The sequence below is a fragment of the Staurois parvus genome, unplaced genomic scaffold (assembly GCF_062004578.1).
Source record: "Staurois parvus isolate SC_StPar_1 unplaced genomic scaffold, SC_StPar_1.0 ptg000147l, whole genome shotgun sequence".
Lineage (NCBI taxonomy): Eukaryota > Metazoa > Chordata > Amphibia > Anura > Ranidae > Staurois > Staurois parvus.
Window position 1 is genome coordinate 24,493,815 of NW_028317943.1, and position 14,994 is coordinate 24,508,808.

Consider the following 14,994-nt stretch of genomic DNA (forward strand, 5'->3'; position numbering starts at 1 on the left):
GTGCAGATCCCCCCCCAGTCTCCCTTATACTCACCTGAGCCCCATCTTGATACAGCGATGTGCATGAGAGTCATGACTCACCCGGGTCTCTTTGTCAATCACAGCCAGTAAGCCAACAAGGAGAGAGCGGGGGCAGGGCCAAGCCATGATCAGTGTGTGAATGGACAATGTCCATTCATAGGAGTGCAGCTCTGGAATGAGCCTGCTTGAGTGCCCTCATAGCAACAGGCTTGCTATTGGAGGCACGCAGAGCAGGTAAGTATAGCATGTTTGTTATTTTAAAAAAATGACCTTTAGAATAATTTAAAGGACGTAAGCTCTACCTGTCAAGTTTTCTATTCACTGTGCAGTGGTGGATTTTGAAGCAGGTTGTCCCTTGTGAGGACCTCAGGGAAGAGCAAAGAGTATACCTAAAAGCTAATGCTTCTATCAGACAGATTGCCTCTAATGGCTCTGACTACATCCAGGCAATGTAGACTACTTCTTTGGATGCTCATGAGCAAGGCACAAGGATGGCAGAATGTTGCCCTTGTTCAGATTGAATGCAGAAAGCATTTTTGGGAGAAAAGATGGTCTTGGACATAAGTCAACATTGTCATTTTTGAAGTATGAGGAAAGGCTCTTTCCAGTTAAGGGCCACCAATTCAAAGACATGTGTGAGACACAATAGCTGCCAAAAAGGCTACCTTGCTAACAAGAATCTCCAGGGGAATATCCTGTTAGAAGTTGGGTTATGTCTGTATACCAGCTTCTTCTGGGCCAGTTCGGTGTAATTAGAATCACCGTTTTTTTTTTTCTCTTCCTTGGGCATCTGAGGCCAACACAAGAAGTTGCATGTTGTTGAATCTGGAGGCCATCTCAGATTGAACACATCTGGATGAAGCCCGCTTCTTTGTTTCTGTTATAACATTTTGCAAATAAATAATCGTTCTTCATAAATTTAGGCCAAAATGTATACTGCTACATTTCTTTGACAAAAATAACCCAAATCAGTGTATATTATTTAGTCTGTAGGAAAGTTATACAATGTGTATAGAAAAAAAAACACCTCTCCATACAATAATCACATTTTGTCGTTTGCTACCAGAAATTAAGACAGACAGCTTTTATTTTAGCCAGCAGTATTTATAACATCCAAGTGGAAGATATAATACCAACAGAAGGGAAATAAAAAAAAAATCAAAAAAAAAAATCGCAAAACAGAATCACTGAATCAGAAAAAGGATCACCCCTTTGTCAGTATTTTGTTGAACCACCTTTTACTTTAAAAACAGCCTTTAGTCTGTTATATGTTTCTACTAACTTTGCACATCTAGACTTTGCAGCCTGAAATGAAAAAAAGCCACACAGTTTTGCTTCGGCAAAGCAACAAAATGTGATCAGTTTAAAAATCGAACTGTAGGTGTATTGTAACGCTGAGAGACAGAATAGCAACAAAGTACATGACTTAGTACTTGTTGGCAAATCCCTTGTTGGAAATCACGAAATCACGAGGTCAGACGTTTGACTCTCGTACACCTCTTAACCTCTTGCCGACCGCGCATAGCCGAATGACGGCTTCACCGCGGCCGGCCAGTTCTGAGTGGACGTCATATGACGTCCTCCCAGAACGCGCTCTCCTGCGCGCCCCAGGGGGCGCGCACCCGGCGATCTCCGTGATCGCTGTGTCCTACGGACACAGCTGATCACGTGATGTGGTGAAAGGCCGATCCCACCGGCCTTTTACCATGTGATCAGCGGTGTCCAATGACACGCTGATCACAGGGAAATGCAAGTGCCGGTTCTCGGCTGCACTTTCCTCACGCTGTCAGATCGTGAGGAAAGTACTGCCGAGAACCGGCAGTTGTCAGAGCGGGGATCGGCACCGATCATCAGGGCACTGATGATCAGTGCCCTGATGATCGGTGCCCAGCAGTGACACCAGCAAGTTCCGCCCAGCAGTGCGCCCACTAGCCCCGCCCACCTGTTCCCAGCAGTGCCCCCACCCGTGCCCAGCAGTGCCCCCACCTGTGCCCAGCAGTGCACCCACCTGTGCCACTCTGCAGTGCCACCTACCTGTGCCCAGAAGTGCCACCTACATGTGCCCAGAAGTGCCACCCACCTGTGCCCACCCACCTGTGCCCACCAGTGCCACCCACCTGTGCCCACCAGTGCCACCCACCTGTGCCCACCCACCAGTGCTGCCCACCAGTGCCACCCACCAGTGCAGCCCACCAGTGCTGCCAGTCAGTGCCACCAGTCAGTGCCCAGGTGTTGTGCCAGTCAGTGCCGCCAGTCAGTGCCCAGAAGTGATGCCAGTCAGTGCCGTCTATCAGTACCCATCATCAGTGTCACCTATCAGTGCCGCCTATCAGTGCTGCATATCAGTGCCGCCTATCCGTGACCCCTAATTAGTGCTGTCTATCAGTGCCGCCTATCCGTGCCACCTCATTAGTACTGCCTATCAGTGCCCTTTAGTGCTGCCTATCAGTGCCCATCAGTGCCGCCTATCAGTGCCCATCAGTGCCGCCTCATCAACGCAAATCAGTGAAGGAGAAAAATTACCTGTTTGAAAAATTTTATAAAAGAAACAAATAAACTTTTTTTTTTTTTCAAATTTTTTGCACTTTTTTTAATTTATAGCGCAAAAAGTAAACGCCCAGTGGCGATTAAATACCACCAAAAGAAAGCTCTATTTGTGAGAAAAAAATGATCAAAATTTCATATGGTTACAATGTTGCATGACTGCGCAATTGTCAAAGTGCGGCAGCGCTGAAAGCTGAAAATTGGCCTGGTAAGGAAGGGGGTATAAGTGCCTGGTAGGCAAGTGGTTAAACCACTAACTGAACTCACAGGTCTGAAAAATCTGACCCAGAGAGAGGCAAACTAGCAGATGTCCCCCACCCTTTGGAGTGAGGGTGCCCCTTCATTGTGAAGCAGGCTTTGGAGAAAGCTTGGTGGCTTTTGTTGGCCAAACCTCGTGCCCAAAGGAAAGGCTGAACTTAGGTTTAGAAGTTGAACTATAGTGGACAGGCGTTGTGCCTTTAGAACAGCTAGGGGTTCATGAGGAGAGTGGTTTGGGGATCTTCTTCTGTGGAAATAAAACCTTTCCACCTGACCTCTGATGAATCGGTCAAGTGTCTCACAAGAAGTCTTCCTTGAAAGGGCATAAGGGTGAAGCACCTCTTAAAGATTCTGCGCATGTGAATGGAGATTATCACCATTCTGGAGATGGGTTCTGACTTGTTCTAGGGCATCCATAAAGAAACTAATTGCTGTAATTGCTCTGAAACATTGTGGTCCTGAAATACAGGGTCAGGTTGATTCATTTTCCCTTATCCAGTTAACTGCAGTTTTACTGAAATTGCAGAGAGCCAGTTCTTCGAAAGAATGAACATCTTGGATAGGTACAGTGAGATGTTTAAGACAGACGGCAAGATCATCCACAAGAATAGCCCACTACTTAGCGAACGTTTTGTAGGTTTCTACAGATCTTTGTGCCTACAAATGAGCATGGCGAGACTGAAGAGAGTCAGGTTACATAATGTCAAGGCTTTTGTGGACAAAGGCAAAGAGCTTTTCAACGTTAGCAAGCATATCTGGTAAAACACCTTGTTCAATATAGTGACAATCTGGAAGAGAGAAACCTTCTGTGGCTTCCTTCAATACTTTCTTAGTAACCTCTTCATTCCCTTTTAACCTTTTAACTTAACATCCTCTAAGACTGGCATATCTGGATCAGAGTCTGGTTGTGAAACAGGAGTAGAAGCAGCTAAGCATTTCCGAGCCCCGAACATAGATGGCTATATTAATGCTGTTATCTGTTCAAGGAAATGTGACAGATGCAGAAAATTCTGCTTTAGTCAAATAGGCCACTTGTTGAGTTCCTGAAACAAAGCTATAATTCAGATGCTGAGACTGAAGTTAGAACTGGTTCTTGCTCTGGTGCAATGGAGACATTGTCTCTCTGGTGCAAGGGGCACATGGTCTCTTTGAGGTCGAGTATTGTGTGGGCCCTTGGCAGAGCAAATATTTGCCAGTGTCCAATCACCTGAAGGTACGTGCTTACAACGTACCTTGTACCAGCTTAGCCCAGCTCCGCATAACAGCAATGAACCAATGTGCAGAGCAAAACCTAGGTTGCCACTGCTGACCTTCATCTGAAAATGTAAAATTTTCAGAGTCACTGACCTGGAACAGGCTGATCAGGAGTTTTGATTTTACTGGCTGCATGCTTCTCCCAGGTAAGCAGCTCAGAAAGTACACTTTTAGTAGATCACTAGTGGCAGCCTATGTGACCCATTTTGTGCACTGTAGCATGTAAAACACAAGTTTGTACAGAAATAAAAATCTTTTGGCAAGAAAAAAAAAAAAAAAAAACAAACAGTAAACACATGCAATTTGATCTCAACTGTGTATTCGGTCTTTGCTAGGCTTTTACTTTAAGTTTTGTTTTATTTTTTATTCTAATACCAAGAAAGGATAAACTAAATAGTAACTTACAGGTGGGGAGAGTTCTAGAAGATCTTGAATCCTACTCAGAATGTCTTCTACAAATGTATTCATGTGCTTACTAAGAAAATAAACACATGGACAATTAGCATGTTTATATAATTTCAAATATCTGAAAGTTTTAAAAAATTGGGTGCGGCAGAGTACATTAAAGATGTATTTTACATCAATATCTATTAAAACCTTTTTTTCCAGTAACTAGTGGGAATAGCCTTGAATTATGGTGAAAGTATTATTCAGCTTGTAATTAACACTCAGCTAACACTTAATAGGATCTAGTGACAAATTAGTAAGGTTTTGGTGTTTGAAAAGAAGGGGGGTTACTGCAGCACAAAGGTGAGAATGAGCCCTTACTTACTGAAGAGTTGCACTTACTGAAGTGATTTCACAAAACGTGAAAAAAGGTAAGATGTTCTACTGCGAACTTTAGGACTAGAATGGCGTAAGCCTCTATGATCCAGAAAAGCCATCTGAAATTAGAGAAGACAAATAAACAGTGTCACTTTCTGATAGAAAACAGTGCCAGACCACCTCCTAAAGTTTGTGGTCCATTAAATAAACCAAACGGTAGTGGGTTTTTTTCACTTTACTGTAAATGCATTTATTCATACATATATTTTTTAAAAATCTAATCTCAACTGCTAAAATCAAAAAATGTTTTGTGGTGGATGCCAAACTAAAGCCTGCATGGTACTTTGAAAAGTTGACTTCTTTCAAAGTACACTGCTCAAAATAAATTAAAGGAACACTTTGGAAACACATTAGATCTCAATGAGGAAAAATATCATGCTGGATATCTATACTGATATGATATGAACTGGGTAATGTGTTAGGAATGTAAGGATGCCCCATCAATGGAAATGAAAATGATCAACCTACAGAGGACTGAATTTAAAGACACCCCGAAAATCAAAGTGAAAAAATGATGCAGCAGGCTAGTCCATTTTGCTGAAATTTGATTGCAACTCCTCAAAATGGTACTCAGTAGTTTGTATGGCCCCCATGTGCTTGTATGCAGGCCTGACAACGTTGGGGCATGCGCCTATTGAGATGATGGATGATGTCCTGTGGTATTTCCCCCCCAGATCTTGACCATGGCATCACTGAGCTCCTGGACAGTGAGGTGCAACCTGGTGGCGTTGGATGGACCGAAACATGATATCCCAGAGGTGTTCTATTGGATTTAAGTCAGACAAGCATGGGGGCCATTCAATGGTATCAATTCCTTCATCTTACAGGAACTTCTTGTATTCTCTCACATGAGGCCGAGCATTGTCGTGCACGAGGATGAACCCAGGACCCACTGCACCAGTGTAGGGTCTGACAATGGGTCCAAGGATTTCATCTCACTACCTAAATCGCACTCAGGGTTCCATTGTCTAGCCCAGGGGTCTGCAACCTTTAAGACATAAAGAGCCACTTGGACCCGTTTCCGAGAGGGAAAAAAAGACTGGGAGCCGCAAAACCATTGCAACATTTAAAACAAATCCGACACTGCATATATTGCAAAAAACGCTCTGGTCATGAAGGGGGTTTAAGGGCCCAGTAAGCAAAGGGTTAATCAGGGCCACAGTGTATCGTCATAATCACAATCATAGCCTTAGGTCAGTGGTGGGCAACCTTTTTTTTCGACTGAGCCAAATCTCGCCAAAACCACGATTGAAATTTATTTTGAGAGAAACATTTTTAAAACTGAAAATACATCCCCCATATAGTAATTCATCCCCCATATAGTAATTCATCCCCCATATAGTAATTCATCCCCCCTATAGTAATTCATCCCCCCTATAGTAATTCATCCCCCATATAGTAATTCATCCCCCATATAGTAATTCATCCCCCCTAAAGTAATTCATCCCCCTTAAAGTAATTCATCCCCCATATAGTAATTCATCCCCCGTAGTAATTCATCCCCCCTATAGTAATTCATCCCCCCTATAGTAATTCATCCCCCCTATAGTAATTCATCCCCCATATAGTAATTCATCCCCCATATAGTAATTCATCCCCCATATAGTAATTCATCCCCCATATAGTAATTCATCCCCCATATAGTAATTCATCCCCCCTATAGTAATTCATCCCCCATAGTAATTCATTCCCCATATTGTGTGAATTCACTTACCTTTGCTCCGCGCGTTCCTCTCGCTGGGTTCCCGCGCCGTTCTGGTCTTCAGGGCGGACTGTGAGAGGAGAGGAGTTCGTCACGCTGCCCCGCCTACATCCGGGCTGCCCCGCCTACATCCCGACAGCCAATGTTTGCCAGCGGGCGCCCGGCACACAGGAGATCTGCATTAAAAGAGCCGCGGCTTGCCGACCCTATTGCCTGTCACCTGGTGGGCAGTGTGCTCCGGAGCCGCAGGAAAGGTGAAAAAGAGCCGCATGCGGCTCCGGAGCCGCGGGTTGCCGACACCCGGTCTAGCCTGTTGAGGTCTGTGTGTCCCTCATGGATATGCCTCCCCAGACCATCACTGACCCACCACCAAAATGGTCATGCTGAACGATCTTAAAAGGCAGCATAACGTTCTCCATGGCTTCTCCAGACCCTTTCACATCTGTCACATGTGCTCAGGGTGAACCTGCTCTCATCTGTGAAAAGCACAGGTTGCCAGTGGTGGACCTGCCAATTCTGGTGTTCAATGGCAAATGCCAACTGAGCTCTACGGTGCCAGGCAGTGAGAACAGGGTCCACTAGAGGATGCCGGGGCCCTCAGGCCACCCACATGAAGTCTGTTTCTGATTGTTTGGTCAGAGACATTCACATTAGTGGCCTGCTAGAGGTAATTTTGTAGGGCTCTGGCAGTGCTCATCCTGTTCCTCCTTGCACAAAGGAGTAGATACCGGTCCTGCTGATGGGTTAAGGACCTTCTACGTCTCTGTCCAGCTCTCCTAGAGTAACTACCTGTCTCCTGGAATGTCCTTCATGCTCTTGAGAAGCACAGCAAAGCTTATGGCAATGGCAGATATTGATGTGCCATCCTGAAGATGCTGGGACTGCCTGTGCAACCTCTGCAGGGTCCAGATATCGCCTCATGCTACCAGTAGTGACACGGACCCTAGCCAAATGCAAAACTAGTGACTCCACTCAACTCAAATTTTGAGTTTTGACTTACTTTCTGGATGGGTAACAATTCACCAAAATAGGCAGGATGAATCTCCAAAGCAGGACAGCAATAAAACCTGTCAGGGATTCTAATCCTTCCACACTAATCGAAAACAAAAATATAGTTTTTTTATGTAGACTTAACAAAAACAAAAAAACCTTCCATTGTTATTTGCCCTATAAACTTAACATGATACCATCAAAAAAAAAAAAGAAAAAAAAAGAAGAATGGTCTATTAAAAGATAAAACAACAAAGCCAACTTTTGCTGCACTATTCTCTGTTAATCCAGAGAGACTTTCCCCTCTTAGATGTACTTAACAGCCAGCATCATCCAAACATTTTCATTGGAGCCCAGGTGACCCTGGACCTGCCCCCACCTGGGGCTGGAGAGTGAAAAGAGAAGCTACACAAAAATAAATTAATTTCTCTGTAAACTCTTTTGCTACCTATCAGCATAAACCGATTGGCTCTGTGCACTGTTGCTTCCTTTAACACTCCAGCCCTGCTGTACAGGGACTGCAAGAGGCTGATACCAGGTCACATTCAGGTAGTTACACTGCAAGGTACATTTGAAGCAGAAGAGACCAATGCTCACCTTCTCAATGGTCCCTCGCCAGCATTTTCTCCTACACACCGGTTTTCGGCTATCTTCATTGGTCAGCGAGCAAATCTTGCACAGGAGATAGTAATTTTGGCACACAGAGATTGGGCTGGCTGTTGTAAGCTGCGCTTTGAACAGGCAGTTAGGTGCAGTTTATTTAGACACTCTGCATGTCTCTTCTGCATTAAAAAGATTGCCTGTTCACAGTGGCAGCAGAACTTTAGTTGTAATTTAATGATGTAATAATACAGAGCTGCATCTGTCTTTAATATCTGCCAAAAGCTCAGGATTAATTTAAGTTGAATTCCCACCCAGGATCACTGTGTACTTTAATGCTTACAACCTCAGTGCTGTACCTGAACAGTAACAATCCATAACCCTGAATATGGTCATACTCCTAGGATCTCTGCTATTGAGTACAATCCTACGCAAACCTATAGGGAGTTACTGTGCAAACAATGATGAAGAAGATTTCAGACAAAAGGGAGGTAACATTGGAGAATGGTGCCATCATCTAGAAGTAGTAAGCAAGTACCTGGATAGAGGGTTGTGCCTTAGATAGGGTTAAGAGGCTAGGGAGTGCAGGCTTTTTTTTTTCTTAAAACAAGATTCAGTTAATCAAATTCACATATTTTTGCCACAAAACACAAAAGCTTACCAAAATATTAGGAATGTGTATGGGTTCAACCGTGAAAAACTTTTCATATCTAACCACAGTTTCAAAAAATTCTAATGTAACAGATGTGTGATGGTAGGCACTCACACCAGAGGTCACAAGCTGGAAGAGAGAAAATTAAAATGTTTTTACAAACAGCACTTCACATGCATAAAACCCATCAACTTTTGCCCCACCGCAAAGCAGCCGAATGCCCACTCAATCCCGATTTCTCACTGCTGCAGGTTCCATGCAGGAGATTACTGATCCAGTGCTACAATGGTGCCCCGAGATCACTGGTCCCTTGCCATCCCCGTGACGACGTTGCCCTCTTCTCTCTCCTGAGAGGTCTTTGCTGTGACATGGACACCCAAGGAGAAGACTAGGGCTGGCAAAGTCACACGATTGTGACTTCAGGCTTTTTTTCTTTTTTTTTGAGCAATCAGAAGGGGGTGTTAAGGTTAGAGGTAATTTTTAACACAGATTGTCTTTAACCAAATGTCTCCTGCACAAACATATAATCAATTTGGATGGAAGCCAATTAAACTGCAGGGCAGAAAGTGCTCAGGAGAGGATCCATCTAAACATAAAATATACATGTATATGAGGAATTTGTTATGTATAAATTCAGGAACTTTGTGCTGCAAGAGCAAAAGTGCCAACTACTTCCATATAAAATGGAAAAATATTTGCCTTTAGCTCTTCTTTAATGTTTAAGAATTATGCATGCCATAGACGGTTCGTTTATCGGCCAATTTTTCGTCCAAAAAAGGAAACATCGTTTGTTCTGTAAAACGATGTTGCCACCAATGATTTAGAAAATCGGCCATTTTTCACGAATTTTCCAGCATGACCGATAAACGAAATGAGGAGGAACCGCTAAAATCGGCCGATGCCATTACCCCACTAACAGTGCGAAAATCGGCCGATAAATGAACCGTCTATGGCCTGCATTAGTCTCTTACAAACAGCATATGAATGGAAAATTAGTAGCAACTGTGTATCAATTTACATAGCTACATAAAGGTGTGTTAACAGGTGCTAAGTCAGGAACTGACTTACAGTTCTCATCATGTCCTGCAATGCACTTGCTTTAGCAGCGTCTCCACAGAAATGAGCTCCATGGGATGCAGGGATAGCTTCTCCCAGCATGTACAGCAATCGGATGGCAACTTCTACTTCCATAAACAGAGAAGTCTGCCAGTTTCTTCAAATCAAAAAAAAAAAGACAAAAAAAATGAATATCAAGTACAGAACCCTTAAAACACAATACTGTGATAGCTAAAATAAAAACTAGTTGAAATTTGTTTTAAACTATGCTGAAGGCAAAACAGCCGTTTTGATTGCCTTTCTGAGCAACATAAAAATGTACAGCCTGATGTCTATAAAAAGTCTGAAATGGAATAGCCAGGACATTAAATCTAGGAGCCAGTAGAATATGTGAACACTAAGCAGACGTTCTTTCATTGAACTCCCAAGGAAACATTTGAAGTACCAGTAGTATTTCTAGGCACATTGGAATGTTAACAGCTTTAATAGAATCTAGCATTTACATGACACAGATAACATGCATAAAAGTATAAATAAGGTAACAGAAAATTGCACTGTCTCTTTATGATTACTTATTTTCTCACTAGTTAGCAGTAGCTTCTTAGCAACAGAGCAACATGGCTATATGGTGTTTAATTATGGTCACTAGAGCATCTTCAAAAATTCAATCAGGACTTCAGAATTTTTTTTTAACTGCTTACACATAAGGCACAAAACATTTTATGGTTATGCTAGAACTAGAGCCAAAAGGAGGGAATTGCAAAAGTCACTTACTGTAGTGTACTATTGAAAACTCTGCGAACAGAGGCCAACAGTAGTTCTGGTGACACTTGTGCAAGACGGTCCAACAGCAATTTCAGCTGCTTTCTGTATTCAACAAACATAGCTTCATCTTCACCCTGTTTTTGAAAAACATGATTTTTCTTTTAGTACAAGCAAACAGATGACAGAATAAATTATTCCCTTTGAATTGCACTGCATAATGCTGCTTCTAATTTCTAAGTTTTCCACACCCAAATTTAATAGAATGGAGTTCAAAACAAAGGTTATAATAAAATATCCATTTTAAATTTAGTTTGTCAGAGGCCATTATGATAAGATACTAGGATTATCAATATTCACCAATGTACGTTTTGCAGCTTCCCTTATTGCCTTCCTTGCTCTAGTCTGCTGACTGGACAATACATAAATATTGTTACACTTGTAAAATCCTCTCTTTCTGCTCCTATAAACTGCCTCAACACGTCTTTAACACAGTTAACGGAGGGCAGCTAAAAGCACTTATGGTCTAGATTGGCTCTGGAAGCTGTCCCCATTTACTACTCCCTGCTCCGAGGACTCTGAGGAAGAGGGGGAACTGTACCTTGAAGTGCGTCAGCCATCTGAGGGTCTTCTCGAGGTTTGGGCGTTGACCTGGTCGCTTTGGAAATTATGACGCTTTTGACACAATTGTTTGAGTATATATTTTGGCATTTTAATAGAAAGTCTATTCTCAGGTAATGCACTATGCTGGTACACCCTTTCTTCCATTGTTCTGGCAATTTACATTTGGATTCCCCCCGACCCTTAGACGGCAGCAAGCCCTGTGCGGGCGATGGGCGCTTAAAGACCTGTACTGTTCATATTATCCCACAACTCTTTGAGTGCAGGGGATTTCTTTGTGTTTTTTTCCTGATGTTTAACAAGCCCCCAAGTTCATGTGCACATCTCCAGGATGTTGCTGGTAAAGCATGGTCCATAGCATGGAGTACTGGAGGTATAGAATACCAGCAGGTGACAATCTTAAAGCAGGATTTGTTACTTATGGAGGAGTTACAGGACAAGTTTTAATACTTTAATAGCAAATCAATTACTGCACATTTTTAGACTAAGCACACCAAGTAATACATTGACCAATTCATCCCATTTGGGCAACAAAACATAATATTTCCTCTATCTTGTTAAAATGACACGTATAATGAAATAACCTAACAATAAATTTGCTTCAATCCAATTTGATGAATCACATGTTGCATAGTAAGAAAAAGTTATTTTTAACTAAAAAAACCCCCAAAAAACAACAAAAAAAAAAACCCCAACACAGTATAGTTCACTAAATGCTGTATGCAATCACTGATGTAAGGCAAAGTATGTCAGTTTTATGAGGGTACAGATATATACTATTAAAAAAAGGCACTAGAAAAAACAGGGTTAGAAGTCTTCTGTTTATTATCCGAAAATCTTAATTTTCAACAATATCAAACTTGCCTCATTATCAAAGTTATATTCTTCATCATAAGTTAATTTCTTCATTACTGCCAACATTATGGTCTACAAGAGATAAAATAATCATTAGACAATACATTTAAAACAAAGACAGACTGTAATCAAAATTAGAGAACAACTAGTTTCCCTGGCATGCAGATGAGGTTTAAGGCTGGCTACACACCTGCCAACTATGATGCATTGCGTTAATAAATAGGCTGCTAACACACCATAGCATTTTTTTTTTTTACTCTGGCACAGTGGCCATACTGCACAGTAGTGTGCTTCAAGTTTCACTCCAATGGAAAATATAATCTCTTCATGCATTTATTGTATAATTTAATACCACCGCTTTACTGATGAAGTTGTTCCAAAGTTTAAAGAAACTCCTAAGACTCAAGTACATCCCATCTTGTACGTTTATAGATGTATAAAGAGTTTATTAGGTGGTTTTATATAACTGACATGGCAAGAGCATGGAGGCGTTTGTATAAAATCTTCTTTTGTTTGGGACATTAAAAAAAAAAAAAAATCAAGTTTTTATTAAATATTTATATGTATTATTGGTACCATGAAAAGTCTCTTTTGTATCATATAATATTTCCCTGAAGGCATGAGGACCACTCACCTCTACATTAGCTTTCTGTTGATCAGTGAGCATAACCAACTGCAAAAGCAAAGTATTTATTATTACAATAAGGCCAATGCAAAATTTAAAATCACTTCACATTATACACATTTACGGTCTACTTTTGAGCACTGCTAATACCCATTCTGTATATTATGGATAGTCATACACAGGGTGTTTCTTCCACTGAACAGCTGCTAGATCAAAATTAAAAAATATGTAAACCTAACATTTCATATGCCCGCTGTACCATGTACTTGTATGTCAAAGTATCCTGTTCTCTTTGTATTGCTTCCTTTGTGTGAAATCCCTGGTATTCCTGTCCCTCTACTTTCCTAATAAAAACTGACTAAGCTAGGCAGGAAAGCACACAGTGGTCAGTTATCTATCTGTGCTGGAAACTCAGTCTTCTCTCCTCCAATGACCAGACCTGTCCGCACACCCTCTCCACACTGCACAGCCTTTCACTGGAAAGACCAGTGTACTGCTATTTCTCCTCCCAGCTCTTATGCAGCTGGGAACAGAGGAAATGTGATCACCTACAAAAAAGGAAAAAAAGGGGTGTGTATATAACTTTATATACAAATGTTTTGCTTTTTTTTTCTATTTTAAACGGAATGGGTTGTTTTACAAGGTGAGGGTTTACAATCACCTTAACCACTTTTCTGTCAAAATCATTTTTTCAGGTTAGGTTAGGGGACCAAAAGGACATCATTTTTGTTTAGTCAAGGATTACATTTTTGAAGCACTAGGATAATACTAGGACTCTGTGCAATGCAGATAGATTATGGCTTGTGGGATGGGTTGGCATGGTGCTGTCCATAATAGTTTCCAGAAAACATCACAGCAACCCTTTCTCAGTGCTCCTCCAAAGAGCTCTCAAATTCTGATGAAATCCATTGGGTGGGTTATCAAAAGGAATTACACAAATATCAAAATGCCTTAATGGGTAGACGGGCCAGTCTGGGAGAGTGGGTGTTCCTAGACAGGCTGAGATTGCCTGCAGACTGCTCCAGGTAACTTCTACATGTGATGCTGCACATCCATGATTGAAAGAACTGAAATTCAAGGACAGGCAGGGTGTGGAGGAAAGAGAGGATCATGGGAGATCCTCCAGCCAAGTAATGAAGCAGGCTTGATCTGACTTGCTGCAGCTTCTTATATACACAGTGAGGAGCTTGTAGAAAGCAGTGAAATCAGAGCAAGCAATTTCAGCACAGAAGAACAGCCTGTCAATGACTGAAGGTAAGGCTGGGGTTTAGCATTAAGGCCCCATTCAATCGTGTGCGACAGGTTGCCTTTTTTTTTTAAATTTTTTTCCAATTGAATGGGTTGACTTATGTGTTACAAACACGCCAACATAATTCCTACACTCTTTAGCAGTGAGCCTCGTGAGTTTCTGAAAAGAGCATTTTGTCGTCACTGCTACCCACGTAACCACTGCTGCAAAAGTGACTGCAGAGCTCAATCTTAGTCTTCATGGGACTAAGATTGAACTCTGCAGTCACTTTTGCAGCAGTTATTTTCTAATTCTGGGTCACAATTCTGTGCAGTGTCCTTTGTCTCTTTCGGTCAGTTGACCATTTCGATCGTGCTTGTGCTCACCAGGCAAGGTTTTCCCGGAAACTATATTCCATCATAACTCTACAGACTGTACCCACCCGTTAGCTAGGTGTCTTATCACAGAAGAAGCAAAAGAATGTTACATCACTTTCAACATGAAACATGTCGTCACATGAGTTGTGTAGAGAGAAGAGTTTGGTGCTGCTGTCCTGGAAGACTTCAATTCCCATATTGTTTTTCAGGACAGCATTGGAGAATTAACGCGTAATTACCAGATTAATGAGGGACAAAAGCCTACAGAGCTCTCCTACAGGGATGACCATGATTGTTAAGCTTAGTACACACAATCAGAAAATCGTACGAAAAATACTGCTTTCTCGTACAATACCAGAACGTACAATTTTCGTTTAATCAGTACAGTTTTCGTCTGAAAATGCAATACAAATGCACTACATTACTTCCGAATTTTTATTCGGTCATACTAGAATTTTTGTAACCTCTTCACTTTCGATAAGAGACTAGAATGCAAAAAAAGAAAACCCCCCAAAACATACTCAGAGGAATAGTGTTACTTGAATTGTATTCCAGGATTTGCTTGTCCTCAGCTGACAGAACTTGCAATAATATAAGACTTTACAGTGTATCAGAAATATTTAA

General features: G+C 41.8%; 1 protein-coding gene across 2 annotated transcripts in view; it reads right to left on the bottom strand.

Annotated features, from left to right (window-relative positions):
- XPOT (exportin for tRNA) overlaps window positions 1-14,994 on the bottom strand; it is a 74,417-nt gene that overhangs the window by 20,671 nt on the left and 38,752 nt on the right. For both annotated transcript variants that reach the window (XM_089674144.1, XM_089674145.1), the window contains 7 exons: window positions 12,775-12,813; window positions 12,150-12,212; window positions 10,677-10,801; window positions 9,915-10,059; window positions 8,856-8,975; window positions 4,867-4,961; window positions 4,483-4,552 (listed from right to left, as the gene is read on the bottom strand). In XM_089674144.1, coding sequence (XP_089530270.1) covers window positions 4,483-4,552; window positions 4,867-4,961; window positions 8,856-8,975; window positions 9,915-10,059; window positions 10,677-10,801; window positions 12,150-12,212; window positions 12,775-12,813 — 657 coding nt within the window. The remainder of the gene's footprint in view (window positions 1-4,482; window positions 4,553-4,866; window positions 4,962-8,855; window positions 8,976-9,914; window positions 10,060-10,676; window positions 10,802-12,149; window positions 12,213-12,774; window positions 12,814-14,994) is intronic.